A 16750-nucleotide genomic window follows, 5' to 3' on the forward strand; every position below is an offset into this window, starting at 1 on the left:
GGCTCCTGTCAAGACAGCGCCGGAGACCGAGCTGCCCGCTCGGGGACCGACGGCCGGCTGGGAAACGGGAGGAGCCCGCAAGGCCCACGCAGGCCGGACCGCCGGGAGGTCGGTAGTTGGGTGAGGGGAGCCCGAGGGAGGCTGCGGCCGTCAGAGGCTGCCTTGAATCCCGTAATATACAAATATAAAAAGTGTAGGACGGGGTCCCGGGGGCAGCACGGCTGGTTGCTGCACGGGAGGTGGTACGCCCGAACTACACTGGGGACGAAGCTGCTGCGCCTTAGCCTCTGGGAATCCTCGGCATGGGGTGCTCTAGGTGTGAAATGTTGATATTGGTTCGAAAAAACCCTCCAACGAGTCGGTTTATGGAAGACGAGCCCCGTTCAATGCCTGCTCTGTGCCTCTGGTTTCCTTCAGCGTCGTGCACGGGGCACCGCTGGAGGTGGACGAGCCTTGGGTACCACTCAGTGAAGCAGTTTTTCTTTCATCACCAAGCTGCCTCCTCTCGGGGCGAGCACCCTTCCTGCAGAACCTCTGCAGGTGTCAGAGCAGCGTCGCCGAGTATTTCCCTGTGCTGCTCCCGGGAAATCAAATGTACTGAATTTTTAATGACATCTGCGCGCTGTTGCAATCACTTGCCCGCTGTCCAGCTCCACCTCCACCTCCACGCCCCCTCGGGTAGCTGAATATTAGCAGTGGGCTGCCGCCTGTTCACGGTCGGGCCCCTTTTGCCCTTGCCGTGGACCTTCAGCCCAGCTGCAGCTGGCGCAGTGGCTGCATCCACGGCTTGGTGAGACAGCGCAGGGGTACAGGGTGCCTCTTGCACGGCACCTTCCCGGCACGGCACGCACTGCAACAGCCCCGACCGCTGCACCGGCGCTGGGCTTTGTCATGGAGGGGAGCGGAGGAAAGGGTGAATCTGGTACCGGCAAGGTGCCGTTGGTCAGGAGGGACGGGGTGGAGGAGGCGATGGGATGATGGAGAAATGAATGGGGAGGGCTTTGTTTCCCCACGGGTGATTGCACTCCTCGCACCCAAACAACATTTTATAAAGTAAACCCACCTCAGAGTAGTTCCCACCCCTCCTTTGCTGGCATGTATTGTGTCCCTGCTGCTCATTTTTTGGGAGCATGCTCCAGCCCATGGCCATACTGCATTCTCACGCTGCCAATCAACCAGGTACTGAATTTGGCTCTGCAAGGAGGAGATTGTTGTTGTTAGAGTAAGATCCGGATAGCAACCCTTGCGTTGGAAGTCTGTTGTTCTACCGCAGAGACGTAATGAGCAAAAATTGTATTTATCCTTTCTGGTAGACTGCAGGGGCAGCTGAATATGGGCTATTGAAGAGCATAGCTGTGGTATTTTAAAATTCTGCTTTATTTTTATTCCTGGAAATATCAGCCTCACATTTTTATTTTAAATCTCATAAATACATTTATACCAATCTTTATTTTTCTTTCTCCAATCACTGCTGTTCTCAGTATGCAATAAGATAATTGGATATGGCATGTGCTAGAAGCCTTAAGTCTCAAGCCACCACATGGAAAATACCGCTGAATACTTTAGCAGCAGCAGAGCATTCGGTGTAGGAAAAATTAGTCTGCATTAGCCACAGAAAGTACTCCACCTCTTTGCTACAACCAGCTGACAAATAGCCTGAGCTGTCTGATGATCGTGGCCACAGTGACCGATTCCCACAGCCACGTTCCCCACCCTTGTAGAAAATGAAGCTTTGAATGTGGCTTGCTCTCTTGCCAAGGCGTTTCAGGCTGGAAGGGTTGCACTGAGGCAGCCCATCCCTGCTGGGTGCAGGCTTTGGGGTCACCCTCCCCGCCGCACTGTTCTCAGACCCAAGTGCGTTCAAAAGAGCTCTGGCTATTGGGACAGAGATCCCTGAGCAAAAACGTGCGCTGTAGGAAGCCAGGTGCTTTTCTCTCCTTGATGCGTAAATTTTGGGGGATGAGAGCGAGGAGGCTTTTTTGTCCTCTTCTGAGGCATCCACGCTTACCCACTGCTGGAAATAAGGTCTGTGGTGCAGTTTGTTGTTGTTCCTGGTGGTGGTATTGAAATCTTTCTTGTCTGGCTTGTGGGCTGCGCTCCTATATTTAGGGTTAAATTGCTCGCTCTGTGTGTGGACAAAGCCTGGGAAGCCGGCCTGGCTTTTGTCTGTAGCGTCTGCTGAAGTGGATCCTGAGCTCTCTGCATTTGCAGGACCAGCGACACTGGCAATGCCCCTGTCACCTCCTCTGGCACACATAGCTACTGCTGGGGTCAGGGAAGATTTTCTGCCTGTATGGTCTTTCTACGGGTAATGCAGACTTTCTGCTGACGGTCTTTTTAGTCAGACGTGAACAGAGGGCTCCTATAATCCCTCTGTTAAAGTGCTAACAAGATGTACTTTGGGGAGCTTCCATTCTTGGGATGGTCAAGAAGGACATGGCAGTCACCAGAGGGGCTGCATTAAGGCAGGTAAGGCACCTGGGGCTAGCTGGACAATATTAGCATTGCCAGCTTTGATCGCATTTCTTGCAGGTGTTGCAGTACGTTGTGTTTTCTTTTTAAAGCCCCAGCTCCGAGTCATGCTTTTGCACAAGGCTCACAGCTTGTAATAAGAAAAACGAGGAAACCTTCCCAGCCTACCTGGCTGAAGGGAAAATTTGGCAATAGGACTGCTCAAAGGGCCTATGCCAGAAGGGCAATAAAGAGAGCCCCAAGTATGGGTGTGGTTTTGAACATCTAAATCCAAACTCACGCTTAGGAAATGCCTTGAGGCTGGGGGTGCGGACACGGGGCCTTCCTCTGGAGTGGACGTGCCCCTGGCCAGTCCCAGCCCAGCCCAGCTGCCAGCACTGGCATTCAGCTAGCCACGTCCTGCAGCAGGGGATGAGCGGCAGGGTTTGCTGTGGGAGCAGTTGCGTATGATTTTGCTTAACATGTGCACTGCAAATAACAGAGAGGGTACAAACCATTGCTTTCCAATCTGCTTCAACACAAACCGCTTTGAGATCCAAAGCGGAATTACTGCTGAAAAATATAGGGCTAGCATGCTAAGGGAAAGCTCTACAGCCTTGATGCTTATTTTATCCTGTTTTCAGAATAAACAGGGGAGGGTAAGAGCTTTTGAAGGCTGCCTTTCCCAAGGACATTGCCAGAGCATCGGCTGAGCTTTCAGACAACCCAGCACCTTTAAGGTTAACAAGCTTTAAAGACTCCCCAAAGCTGCTACCCCAGACTGCTGCTACCACCACTCTGGCCCTGCCTCGTCGATGCCATCCTGCAGGCTCAGAGCTGCCTCTCTAGCTCCAGGGAGGTGCCCACAAGGCTCCAAGTACAATTTCTTCCTATGTAGAGGATGCATGGATAAAATGCAGAGCCCCGTGAGGCACGATGACAGCAGGGACAGCTGCTTCAGCGGTGACATCCCAGGTGTGGAGGAGTGTGAGGTGGTTTCTGGTGTCCCTAAACCGCTCTCCTCTGCCCAAGAGCAGGGGCCAGAAAGGGTTCCTGGTGGCTCAGGTGTTTACCTGGCTGCAGCTGGTAGCAGGTCCAGGTGGAGGGTGCTACAAAGGAGAGCAATCAAGGCACAGGAAATTAGCTCTCCTCTGAGGAGAAGAGCCAGGGAAAGGAGAAGGTCTCTGCAGACCCTCTGGGAGAAGTTACCAGCAGGCTCCAGTGTCGTGGTGCTGTGGATGAGCTCTGCAGGAGAGAAGTAAGGAGAGCCCTGCTGGGGTGGTGAGGTAGGACTTGCTTGCCTCTCGGTCTCGCTCACATGTTGTTTGCTGTAGGAGGCATAAGCAGTTGTTGGGATGGGGTCTCGAAACTGCTTCTTCCTTCCCCCTTGCCTGGTGTGTCCTAGTGGTGAAGCTGCTGACTCTTCCCTGGGACGTGCTGGTGTAAGGAATAACTTGGAAGGACTGCAGGCAGCAATGGTATGGGTGATGGCAGCAGCAACTCAGCAGGACCTTGATAAGAGTCTCCTGTGATCACTACATCATTAAGCTAGGGCTTGTTTTATATCTGAGTTTTATATCTCTTGTCTGTGGCACTCCTCTTGCCTGGAGTTTGGGGCTCTCCTGGGAGAACGGCTCTGCAGTCCTAGTCTCTCGGGCTGCAGAGGACCTTGGCCTCACATGTATTAACTGTCCAAAAGAGTGTCCTCTCCGAGGGTACACGTGCTGTGGCCACTGAGTCCAACCTCCCTGCGGCAGCCCTGTCAGCGTGAGGGTGGCAGCTGGGGGCCGTGGCGGTGGGACTCCTGTGGGGACCGACCTGGTGGCAGTGCCACTTGGTGCGAGTGGGTGGGAGACACTGGGGGACTTCTCCAGGGGACTCTCGGACCCGCTCCATTCAAAGCAGGTGCCTAAACTGAGACTGTGGCCAGGGTCTGGCAAAACCTCAGCCCTGAGGACGGGACCTCAGCTGCCTGGTGCAAAGCGCTAGTGAGATCTGAACTCCCAGGGTTGTTTTTGGGACTTCAGTGAGTTAACGTTGTATGAGTCAGTGTCGCTGTGTCTCCAGTATCTCACACCTGCCAGAACTTTATCGGCTCTCCTTCAGGACTCTATGCTTTTCTCTTCTTCCCTTTCCACTCTTTACGGGAGGTAGGTGGTGTTCAAAGGTCACTGGCCTGCTTGGAGGCCGGATACTTCTGCTTTCTTGTGCCTGTAGTGAGGCCTCTCCTTGCCTTCGGGCTTACTGTTGCCTCACCACCCCATGACAGCGGCACCGTGTGTGACCCAGAGCACAGCTGGCTGCGGGCATCTTGCATGTGCCGTGGCCACAGCAGCCCTGGCAGGACCTGACTGGTGGTGTGGGGCCCTCTCTGGCTCTCATGGAGCATTTGGGGGGGTCACCATACACTGTGTTGGTATCCTGAGTGCCTGGCTGGGCTCTCCGAAAACGTGTCCTGGCTGAAAGCGGTTTGGTGCTGCCTTGTGCAGCGCCGGGCTTGCCTGTGAACTGGTAGAGGTGTCCCCAGTGGCAGCTGCCCTTCCTTCGGCTTGGCTCGGTCCTGTGGCAGCGCGTGGCTCACTTCAGGAGAGATACAGCAGGAACAAACCTGCGAGCGAGCGTGGGCACTCGCCTCCAACAAGAGGAGGTGGGTGGAGAAGGCGGCTGCTGTGTTGGCCTGAATTTGGCCAGAGGTAACACCCGTAGCTACTTCTAAGCTCATACAAGCTCCAAAACTGGACTGGATGCAGTCCTGGTGATGCAAGAGGCAGGACCTGTGTGCTCAGCTTCCCCAGGCATTGCGTTTCCCTGCTATGTAACTTGACCAGGGAAGGTTTTTTAACCAGGATTTCAGGAGCTGCTGTATCCTCACCAGCAGGAGCTTTCCCGGGACCGCCTCAGTGACTGTGCAGGTAGCTTACTTCTCTTCCTCTGCCCCGTGTCCCCATGCAACTGCGCATTTTTATGTTTCTGTTATTCATCAATTCTTCTGCCTTTTGTCTGTACGCCATGGGAGCTGAGCTCATGACTTGTAGCTGGGATTGCAAAGGTTGTGATGTTTTGACATGCCCAAATTTATGGGACTGAGGTAGAAGGGTTTAACACAAACCTGCTTGTGCTGAAAAACTGTAGGCCTATTGCTTGCGTTCCATGTTCCTAAAGTGGCTGTTGTGAGTTGCTTGCAGTCGTACAGTGTCCACATCAGTGTGTCCATCATAAGTCCTCTCTTCTTGTTCACGTGGGCAAACAGAAGAGCTGATGCTGATGAATGTGCAGGTATAGCTTCTTGTGTTCAGGCATCACAGTCTCATCCTGCCCATTGCTGTTGCAAATGCTGCACCAAATTTAGCAGGTAAACCAGATTCTGGTAAGAAAACAGAAGTCAGGCTATGAAGAAGTCTAGAAGTCTGACTATGGATGGCTTTTACCTCCCTTCAAATTGCCCGTTCCCCGCATCACAGCTGCTGGTCTGGTCGCTGGTATGGGCAGTTTCAGAGTCTTCATGAACCAAGGTAAGAGGAGAGGTAAAGAGTGCAGAGGGTACATCACTGCAGTGTCTTGACTCATCTAAGGGACTTGCTACCAAGAGGGTTTCTCTGCTCTCATGGCATTAGGTAGCCAGCAGCAGCAAAAGATACTGCTATAACTTCCAGCTGGTCCGTGTCCGTGGTGAACCTACAACAGCTTTCCACAAAGAGGCATTCAAAGAGGTGTTGTAAAACCTTTCTTCTGGATGGGGACTGGGAAGGCAGCAGATGGGGCATGTGTCTCTCCGTAAGACATCATCAGTGGGGGCTGTCCAGAGGTATGATGCCCTTTATGGCCCCTTGCATTCACTGCAGGTAGGCTGGGCAGCAGCTCTCAGGCTGCCTGGTACCTTCCCAACACCCAGTTTGTAGTCTCCCTGGGTTGAGCCCTGTGCCATCTATGTGAGGCATCCCCATTTAGGTACTGCAATATTGAACTGCCTCTTGTGAACTTTGTCCTGTCTCTGTTGGGAAGTGCTTCCCGCAAGTTGGGCACCGCAAAATAACTTGTCAGATCTGGCTGCCTAAGCTTGGTTGTGTTACAATGCACTGAGCATTGGCGTTTTAGGCACTGGCTAGCCGTTCTTCACAGATTCAGCCTTGCCCGCAGATCCAGCGGGAGCAGCATGGGCTCCTCCTCCAGCTCCTTTCCAAGTACTGCATGGATGAGTGTGTGCATCCACCCACGCCAAGCCACCTACCCCACAGAGGGCTTGGGAAATGGGTCAAGAGAAAAGAAGCACGGACACCTGGATCTCAAATGCAGATGGAAGTCATCACAGCACGTGTAATTTGTGCTGTGTTGGGAACATCGGCACTGCCTGGCCAAAGCATGTAGGGCTGGAGGTATTGGAGGCCTGTGGCTAAAGCATAAAGAAGGACTGCTTGGTAGTGCACTGGCTGTCCTGCAAAACGGTCATGTTTCTGAATCTGCTTGTGCGTTTAACCTGGAGCTTGTGTTACTCAAAATGCCAGCTCAGAGCATGTAGTGGGCAGAGTCTGTGTGTATTCATGCTCAGAAAGAGGTGGAGGAGGCTCATGCTGCTGTAACCCAAACATCTGAAGCGAGGGAGGATGTATCATCTTCTGTCTCTTGGATCTTCAAAGCTTCTGGTGTGGCTTCCAAAGCTTTTTATAGTAGTGGGTTGGCTTTGTTGTTGTTGTTTTGTTTTTATTTTTGTTTAGAAGAGGGAAGGAACTGATTAGTAAAGTCCAGAGGAAAATGAGAGGGGAAAACCACTCCTGCTGCTTGCCTTTAAGTGAGCTGCTGGGCAGTGACTCATCCCAGCCAGGACAGTAATTTCATGTAGCAGAAAGAGGACAAGAGGGGACACGTGTTGGAGGAGATACTTGCAAGCATGAAGCTGGAGGTGCTGGAAGAACATGGGGGTGATAACTCAGCTTAGCTGTGGTTCCCCAGGGTAATGAGCAGAGATACAACTTCAAGCCTGCAAGTCTGCAGATAAGATGTGCAAATCTCATGCTGCTGGAGTTTGATATCTAGGGATGTTTTCCCCCATTGTTTCTCTCAAAGCTGATGCTAAAGACTTGTTCCTGATAGCTGGAGCGCTGCAATTCTCTTCTTTTGTTGTCGAATTTGGGCCCTGGTGTTTGAACTGTTAGTAGTGACATCTGAATGCCTGGTCATTGGACCATTTAAGCGTTTCAGCAGGATTTCTGAGGCTGATCTCCAAGTCATTAGAGACGTGTCATGTACTGAGCAAACAAGAGGTGAATTTGGAGCATGGCATCATGTTATTCAAGTATTGAGTTTGGGACTCCTCCTCCAAATGCTTTGTCTGAGCAATCGCAAACTCTTGGCTATGGGGAAGAGGGATCATCTCTCTCTCTCTCTCTTTTCTTTTCTTTTTGTGTTTGTTTGTTGTGTTTTGTTTTTTTTAAATCTGAGATCTTCGGTAAAAACACTGGTGGAGGGGAGTGTTGTCATGAAGTAAGGGGGCAGACTAAATCGTCTCTTGGAGATGCTTTCGCAGCCCAAGAGTTCAGTGAGGGATGCACGGTGGAGCATGCAGATGCCTTTTACTGGTGGCTCCAGCGCTCTCTGTGCAGCCCCATGGGGTTCCTGCCAGCACTGTGGGGAGGCCGCAGGTTACACCTGAAACAAACGGCCCTCCGTGCCTTCGCAGCCACGGGCCTTGGTCCCAAGTACCGGTCTATTCGAACGCTGCAGTGCCCCATCCCTCAGCCGCGTTCGCTCTCCCTGCTCCCGGGGGCACACTGGGACACGCTCGCTTCTAAATGTCACCAAAGAGTATTTCGATGCGGCTTTGGGACGGTTATTGTTCGGATGCGTTGCCAACCTTATGCGAGACCATGGGCATCTTGCCACTTATTAAAGATGAATTCAAATCAACGAAACCGAATGCAGCTGTCCGCTCCCCCAACCTCCCCGGAGATACTTGCATGAATTCAAGAAGGCTCAGATTTTATCTTAGATTTTTTTTTGTCTCCTTTTATATACACAAAATTAAAAGGGGCAAATGCGTTGCAAGATAAAACCTGGTTTGATAAAAATGGATGTAAGAAAAAAGAATTGTAGGCAACGTTTCCCCTCACTCGCGCCCTTCAATTAGATCACCCTGTGCCCTCCTTTGTACGGTATGTGGCTTGCATTTTTGTCTGGCTGGGGCTATAGTTAATGTCGTTGCTCAAACGCCAAGTTGGTTTTGTGGAAGGCCACGGTACCTTTGGCGTTCCTGCGCTCTGGGCCCGTCTGCTCCTCTGCGAGCAGACGCTGCTGCCTCTTCCTCCGGTTGAAGGGGCTTGCAAGCCCATCAGCTTGCAACTGCTTGTCCACAGCGGGAGCCGAAAGCCTTTCCCAATAACCGCTTCATTCTGCCTGTGCCTTGCATTCTGCAGAGGTTTGGAAAAGTGCTTCATAAAACGGAATCGCAATTTAATAACAAATTAAACATTTTTGTGAACCTTCCAATGCTAATTATGGTTTTCCTAGCCCGGCTAAAACCAAGAGCAGCCTCTCTTTGTGGTGCGGTTGCTGCCAAGGCATGAAGCCACATGTGGAAATTAAATATGTAGTTTTCAAACGTCAGCATAGGACAAGGCTTTGTTTAAGAGTGGGCCAAAGGCGCTGGCTGCTATAATTACTGCTCTTTTTTTTTTTTTAACCCTGTGATGAGATGCAGGACTGTTAAGCAATTGTGGATCACATTGCTTCCTTGGGCTCTGCTGATGGGAGTACTCCTAGGTGGGGGGGGAGATGAACGGCTTGTCTGCAGAGGGTGCAGAGGGCTATGGACTGTAGTGTGAACTTACAGCGTGCCAGCCACGTGCTTGGTCTGGGGCAGCTCTTGGAGCGTGGTAAGCTGCCCTGCACAAAGGCATTCCCTGCAGGTGCTGAAAAAAACATCCTCACAGGGAACCGATGGGGAGCAGCTCCTGTGTCGTACACCCTGCTCTGCCCCATTGCACGCTGCCTTCCCTTGCGTGGAAAGCCACGTGCTGCAAGTGAACCAGGGACAGATTGGCAGAGGCTGAAAGAAGGTGTGTGGGACCAGCACTGCAGAGCTTCATGTTAGAGCTGGCTAAGTATGGTGTAGGGATCAGGGTTGAAAAAAAACAGTGAAAAACCTCCATAGCAGTTGTAGGTCCTTCAAAATCAGGTCCTTGAGCAATCAGTTTCCTGGGCCGTGGCAAAATGAGAGTTGGGGCTCTAAACCATTTGCCTGGACTCCCTCACTAGACTAGGGAGGCAGAGGTACTTGCTGAAAGTGGATCTATCCTGATAAACCTTTTCCCTTGACTGCAAGGGAATTGACAACTGGAGTTGATAAATTCCACCTGTAATGATAAATCCACAGCGATTTAAATGTGAGTACCAAGCTGTACTTTTGGGCCGAATTTTGGACTTGTACCCCGAAGGCTATTGTCAGATTCCAGATATATCTAGATTTCTCCTGCTACCGTTGTGTAGGTCTATGTGTATATATATCTGTATATTTTACCCTAGATGAGTACTTGCTGCTATTAGGACTTGGGGACTGGTCTGGCAGAGTCCCACTGTCCCTGCCCCAGCTCCAGATCTGCTGAATGTCCTACAAGCCAGAGGATTCACTTGTGCGGGGAGAGACGTGAGCTCAAATCCTTTGTCTTTAAACTAGATCCAAATTTTCTGCTTTCTGGGAGGGTGCTTGGCCCATGGGTTAGAGGACGTGCCAGGGGGTGAGGGGTACTTGCAGTGTGGAAGCAGCTTCCACCCTTCCGTAAGGTGCTCGGGGTACCTTGGCATGAATACCAGACCCCGGGACCCCCAGGCAGCAGCTGTGCTGGTCAGGCTTCATGCCATTGACTCCTTGGCCAACTTGACACTGAACCAGGATGCTCAATACTGTAGTATTCATAAGACCAAATTCTCATGTGTTTGCTCTGGTTTCAATAATGCGTAGGCTTTTTGAGGAGGAGGTGGAGGCTCCTAGCTACTGTGCTAAAATGGTTTGCTCAGCTCATCTGCAGGGCAAGGAAGAAGGCAGAATAAATCTGAGAGGGGCATCTGAAGGCCAGTCCAACAGGTAGCCAGGGTTTGCGGTGCCTTGCATCGCTGTGTGGAGGAATGTCTCTTTCCTACGGCTAGCCAGGGGATGGTGGAAGGCAAGACATAGCTGAGCACTGGCTGAACTGTCACAGGAGAAAGTGGGGGCCCAGTGGAGGAGAATGAGAGCCCAGCAGTGAAAGTTAAGATCTTGACTGGCACCAAGGCATGCTGATTGTAGACAGGAGAGAGGATCCGCTATACTGAGCGGCGTTCCCTCCGAAACAGCAACCCAGTGACCTGGCTGGGCAGGCAGGAGGTAGGGCAGGGTTGAGAGTGCTCTTGCTTCAATGCATCAAGAGACCAGCTGAGCTCTGGGTTATGCACTCATGGGCCTCACTGATTTTTTTTTTTTTTTTTTTTTTTTCCTCCTTTTTTTTATAGTTTTTACTCTTATTTGCTTGTGCTTCTGCTCTCCTAGAGAGCAAAGCTGTATTAGCAAATAGACTACCTGGGCACTTAAAAACAACCACCATTTTCCTGGTGCTTATCACCTCCTGTCTCAGTTTTTTAGAACACTTTCAAATATCACTTTCTTTCTTTCTCCAAGTGTTGGTATGTGTGTTTCAGCTGTACAGTGTCAAGATGATGAGGACTGGTTTATTGGGATAGGCTTTACTCAACAAAGGAAACCTTAAAGTCAGCTCTGTGAATATCTGTCACACCTGCTTTTCTAACATAGCTGTTATTTGAAAGCACAAAAGATCTGAAAACTAAAAAAAGTTAGAGCAGAGAAGTATAGAGCCTTGCACATGCTGTTGTCCTTGCTCCTCAGGACATCAGTTATGTGTCTGAAGATCCTTGCCTCTCCTTTAGCAGGTCTGAGCGAATCTTTGGGCAGAAGACAATTCAGCTTAGATGCCAGAGTAAAGCCATTTCACCCTTACAGCTCTTACCCTTCTTTCCTTCAGTGCATCACATCTTACATTGGGATTGAGCAATCGCATCTCTATAACCCAGGAAGTTCTAAAACGGAAAGTTCTTAGAGCAAAATGTTAACTTTGCTGCCCTGTGCACTCTGTACACTTCATTGTGCAGGTCAAACAGTGAGTGATACGCTATGCTGACAAGGAAAACAGGAATAGGGAATGCTGCCTATGCACAATTTGGCAGAGTTGATGTTAATGTAGAAACTTAAACTTTTGGTATTTGCTGATGTATGAGGGGTGTATTTCTCAGCTTTAACATTAAGTATTGCTGCTTTTCCCCTACCACACAGATTGTAAACAAAGATCAAGTTTTGAAGAGCAGCTCCAGAAAATAAAGCGCAGTTCATGACAAGTTACATTTCTGCGCAAAACTTAGGAAATGCCAAATCCTTAAAAATATTTAAACTAAATACTATAAGTATTTTTAATATTTTTATTTATTTTACTTAGTTTTAAAGATGCTGGTAGAATCAGCTAGCCCTCTCTTGACACTTAACCTCTCTTCTAGCTGTAATCCACAGCCTGCTTCAGTAGCCTAGCTGTCGGGAGACTAAGGTGAGCTTGAAGCTGTCTGCTCCTGCGTTTCATTTACCAGGCTAACATTCCTTGCTGTGACACCTTCACACCCGAGATTGCTTTAGTGACCATTCAGCTTCATAAGATCCTGTCTCCAGCTTCTTTTTCTACCTATCTGTTACTGCTGGGATCAGGTAAAGGTAAGGCATTTTTACCCTCGTGATATTATTTAGGAAAAGAAGTAGTATTACAGCTCTCCAATGGCAACACTAATGTTCTGAGCACCAGAGCACTGCGTGCAACACAGCAGCTGTTATATATTCAAGGGTGAAATTCCAATAATAGTATGCTATATTATCTCTGGATAAATATTTATGCTTGTGAAGGTTAAGCGACTTGGAATACTATAAACTCCAGCCTTATGGGCAGGCCACCACAATTCCAGCCTTCTTACAGTGACCTACCACTGACCTCTCTCCCAGTCTAGAGGCAGAGTGATTGCTGGAGGTAAAAATGCAGACTGGATCCTCAGGCCACTGATGAGCAATAATGTAGTGCATAAAACACCTCAGATGATGTTATTTGAACCCAACTACTCATCTCAGAACTGCTTCTCGTATCTAACATTGCTTAAATTTCCTTGAAACTTCTTCCAGTGTAACTTCATTCATAAACCCTGCATCATGTTGTCTCAATGTTTGTGTAAGAGGGTGAAAGCCTCTCAAAGATCACAAGCATCATATCACACACTGGTGTTTTGGTGTTTTATTCAGGTGATGGATGGGAAATGTGCTGTTATCCTTTTCTAATGTGCAGGTGCATCTTCAAGGCTGGGATGTGGTTAACTTGCTTCAGAAAAGCAAGTGAAACAACACGCCAGGCTACTACTAAAACAGTTGTACAAGTTAGGTCCCATTAGGATCTGTAGTTCAGGGCCTTTCAGTGCTCATGGAGCAAAAAAAGCCCCCCAAATAGGCAAAGCTGTAGTCTTAGTGAGCTCAGCAGAGTTGGGATTTAATCTGAGTGTGTTTTCAAAAAGTTGTATAATCCCTCATTTGCTTCCTAAACCACATTCCAGAGGGATAACAGAATAGCCGTACTCCTTTTTCTCCATCTCACTAGTGCTGTTACTTCCTACCTAAAACCAGAGAACAGAACTCCATGCAGTGCAGCTGATGAGTTCCTTTACACTCCAACCTGTTGATAGTCCTTCAGGAATGACCCTGTCTGTGCTGGATAGAAGAGCAAGCCACGATGACGTGTCTCATCTTAATCTAAGCTGGGAGGAGACATTTCACTTGCTGCTTTGAAGCACTGGAATGGTCAGGAGAAGACAGGAGTCTAAATACAAGGCAGAAAGCACCCTTGGCCTTTCTAAAGTGAGCCATCCTAAATCAAGGATCTGCTGCCTTAGTTCTTCTTGCCCAAAGGAAACTCATCACCAAAACCATGTCTTGAAGTAGCTTTCCTAAAAAAAGCCTGATTTATTTCTATGCTATTCCACCATTCTATGGTAACTGTTGTAGATACTTGCTATTATCTTTGGAGCAAGAACATTATCAGTAGGTTTATGGCTTACTAATGCCATGTTGAAGATTGTTTATTTTATCTGGCAGTTGATATCTAACAGAATGGCTTTAGGACAACACTATACATTTCAGTCTGAGGAACTCATTAATAATACTTTAATCCACAGGAGTCTTAGGTTTTATTTTGCTTTACTCGACACTGGGAAACTTTTTTTCTTGACTTGTCCTCTCTGAACTTGCCGAGCACGAGTTCCAAATCCCAGAGACTGCATTGATTCTGTTAAGTACTTCTGGTCAGGAGAGATGCACAGCATCACCAACAGTTTAGCATCACCTCCTAAAAGCAGGAAAAAGACAAAACATAACTTATTTACCTCATTATTTTCAGGAAATTATACACTGGTAATGTATTGATCTACACAACAACAAGCACAGGCTACCATTGCTTTTATGAAGCAGAAGACTGCCCGTGAAGAGGGCTGTTGAAAACAGACGGCTCCTCCAAGGGAAGTCTATATCTAACAATATGGTATTTGCCCCTGTAGAATAAATGTCTCACGATTTGTAACGTAGATTTCTTTCCCCTTACAGTTTCATCAGTTAGTCAGCACATATGTTATGGGACTGGGCACTTCATTAAGTTTTGTCAGATGTTTGTAAATTTGGGGTAATGGCAAAATGGCTTATCTGTGTGTCAATAAAGCGAAACAGACTTAGAAGTTCACAGAGAACAATTAAACAAACAAGGAAATTGCCACTTTGAAGAGTGTTACCCAAGACATACACCAGGCATGGTTAAAACCAGACTAGGTGCCCATACAACATAGGTCCTAAACTCACTTCTTTCTTTGGCTTTCCATTTTCACAGTGGGGACCCCAGCACTAAGTGAAATTCAAGATTCAAGTAAAAATTAATAGTCTTTCAGAAGCTCTCAAGAACTGTTACCTTAGTTGCTGTCAATGCCTTGAACTGGAGACTAAAAGCGTAAGAGGTGATGCTTTCTGGCTGAAGAAAAATGGACTAAGGTACTGTATGGATGGACACAAATCTGAGATTACTGCAGGAATTACACTTGCTTTAAAACTCTTTCTGCATAGATGAGGAGCTAGAGAAGGTAACCGAAATACAAAAAGAAGTTGTAGCACAGTACCATGCATATCTTCTGTCTCCCTCCTTTGTCTTACTGTTATGTGGCACAATGTTAAGGAATGTGCACATATGTGACTATACCCTGTAGTAATAAAGATTTAAGCTTAACTTGTAAACTGTACCTGACAGAAAACACCAATGAAATGCAGTTATTACCATTTACACAATCCTGTTAGAGATGATGTGATTTTTACAAGTGTATTCCTAAACTGAACCTTGGAAACAGGAAGGTTTAGCCAAATTCAGGATGAGGTCAGGACTCTCACTGTGTACTCATGCTGCTCCAAAGCCAGAGTCTTTCAATAGAGGCCCACGTACAAGGGAGGAATTCAAGATCATCCTCTAGTTTTACACAACAAAGGAGGGAAAAGATTGGGAAAAGAAATCTATACTGTTAAACAAAGTCAGAATAATCCCTTACCTACGGAGTCCTGAAGCAGATGCGTAAGTTTGCTGTTTCGATACGGTACATGAGATCGCTGTTCTGCTATTGCTCCAAGAACATCTGCTAGGGCAGACAAGCTGCGGTTAATAAATGATGTCTCTCGCAGTGCTGCACCTGTCACTCCAGACATACCTAGCACAGTGAAGAAAAAGGCAGTGTTAAGACTAAGCAAAGCTGCTTCAACTGTAATGTGTGAAAAATTCTGTTGCTGTATCATCTACTTTTGATGCAACATTTTTAAACACAAATTCTGAGCCATGACTTCCAGTACACCCATGCCAAAAGCAAGATGCAGTGGTTTTTCCCTCTGGATTGCCAATACATTGTTCAGTACTTCTGTTCTTTTGAAGGAAGGTTAAAGAAGATTCAGTGCCTGCAGATGGTCTGAAGCATCTCATGTTAAAGTTGATCTCTTCAGCTGTACAATGCATCTTGGCTCCATATGTATTAAGAACAGGGAACTGAGAAAGCAGGAACACCATATGATTGGACAAGACAACGCTGCTTTTGAAAACACCAGTCCACAGCATCCCCAGAGGTAAGCCTGTTGTGTTCCACCATTTTTTATAATAGTTAACTGCTCTGTCTGTATCCCTTAGGAAAAAGAGGAGTGACACTGATGGCATAAGCTGCAGAAACAAAACCCTACAGCAGCCATAAGTGTGAGGGATTTATGCTTACCCAAGTCTGTAAGGTGCTGTTTTGTGGTGTGGTGTGCTCTAAGGGTGTTGATAAAGGAAAATGATGCCCTTCTACCATCCCCCCAGCACCGTGGTATGTAGCTATGCTGCCCGTGAGCAACGCTGGAAAGGTTTGGTCTACACATAACATTGCACCAATTTAAAGAGATGCTGCAAGCTCAACTCTGATCAGTTTGGATGAGTGTGCAGTCAAGAGTAATTAATTCCTCCTGTCCTTACCTCTGCCATTTGGGGAAGAGAAACTTCCTATTAGCATCACATTATTCAAATTCAGCCTTTCTTCAGGATAGTGGATGAGGTACATATGCATCTGCAATCACTTTTCATTACCCAGAGCACACAATCCATGCTGGGCAGAGCTAATGGTAGCGGGATGATCAGACGGGGCCAACAGTTTCCTCAACTGCCTACTGTCCCACCTCTAGAGAGGTACAGAAAGGTGAGGGATCTTGTTTTCCCTTTAGGACAGCATTTTCCAAACTGGGAGAACAAGGAAGGTGTTCAAGAGGCCAACGTGAAAAGGCACAGTAATAGCAAAAAAACCCAGAAGCCTGGACAGTGAGGGCTGGAGAAATGAGACTATGGGAGAGGATGGGGCTGGAGTGGTTGAGTCTCTTGGCAGAGAAGCACAGAGCAAAACGGTTTGGAAAACCCTGCCACAAGGTGTTAATAATCTGAGACAGGATGTATCTCAGGCTAACTTTACTGGGGTCATTGTGTATACAGCCACCCCCAGGCTTCTTTTATAGCAAGTAAAGGTGGACTCTGAGACAAGGGATATCATCGCCCTAAAGCAGAAAACTGCATATAGGTGAGGAGGTACATGTTTAAACTGCTGATTACCTACATTTGGTTAGATGAACTTCCCCAAAGCATTTAGCTGAGCTTTCAAACTGAAACCTAGTTTGCTCAAAAGGGACCACTTAGCTTGTAAA

General features: G+C 48.1%; 1 protein-coding gene across 1 annotated transcript in view; it reads right to left on the minus strand.

The window, feature by feature from the left end:
• Window positions 1-13698: 13698 nt before the first annotated feature.
• The window catches only part of KIF25 (kinesin family member 25), a 34475-nt gene continuing 31423 nt past the window's right edge, over window positions 13699-16750 (minus strand). The window contains exons 11-12 of the mRNA XM_010562708.1: window positions 15091-15246; window positions 13699-13856 (exon numbers count right to left, since the gene is read on the minus strand). Of these exons, the coding sequence (XP_010561010.1) occupies window positions 13699-13856; window positions 15091-15246 (314 nt within the window). The remainder of the gene's footprint in view (window positions 13857-15090; window positions 15247-16750) is intronic.

The sequence above is a fragment of the Haliaeetus leucocephalus genome, unplaced genomic scaffold (assembly GCF_000737465.1).
Source record: "Haliaeetus leucocephalus isolate CR32 unplaced genomic scaffold, Haliaeetus_leucocephalus-4.0 Scaffold162, whole genome shotgun sequence".
NCBI lineage: Eukaryota > Metazoa > Chordata > Aves > Accipitriformes > Accipitridae > Haliaeetus > Haliaeetus leucocephalus.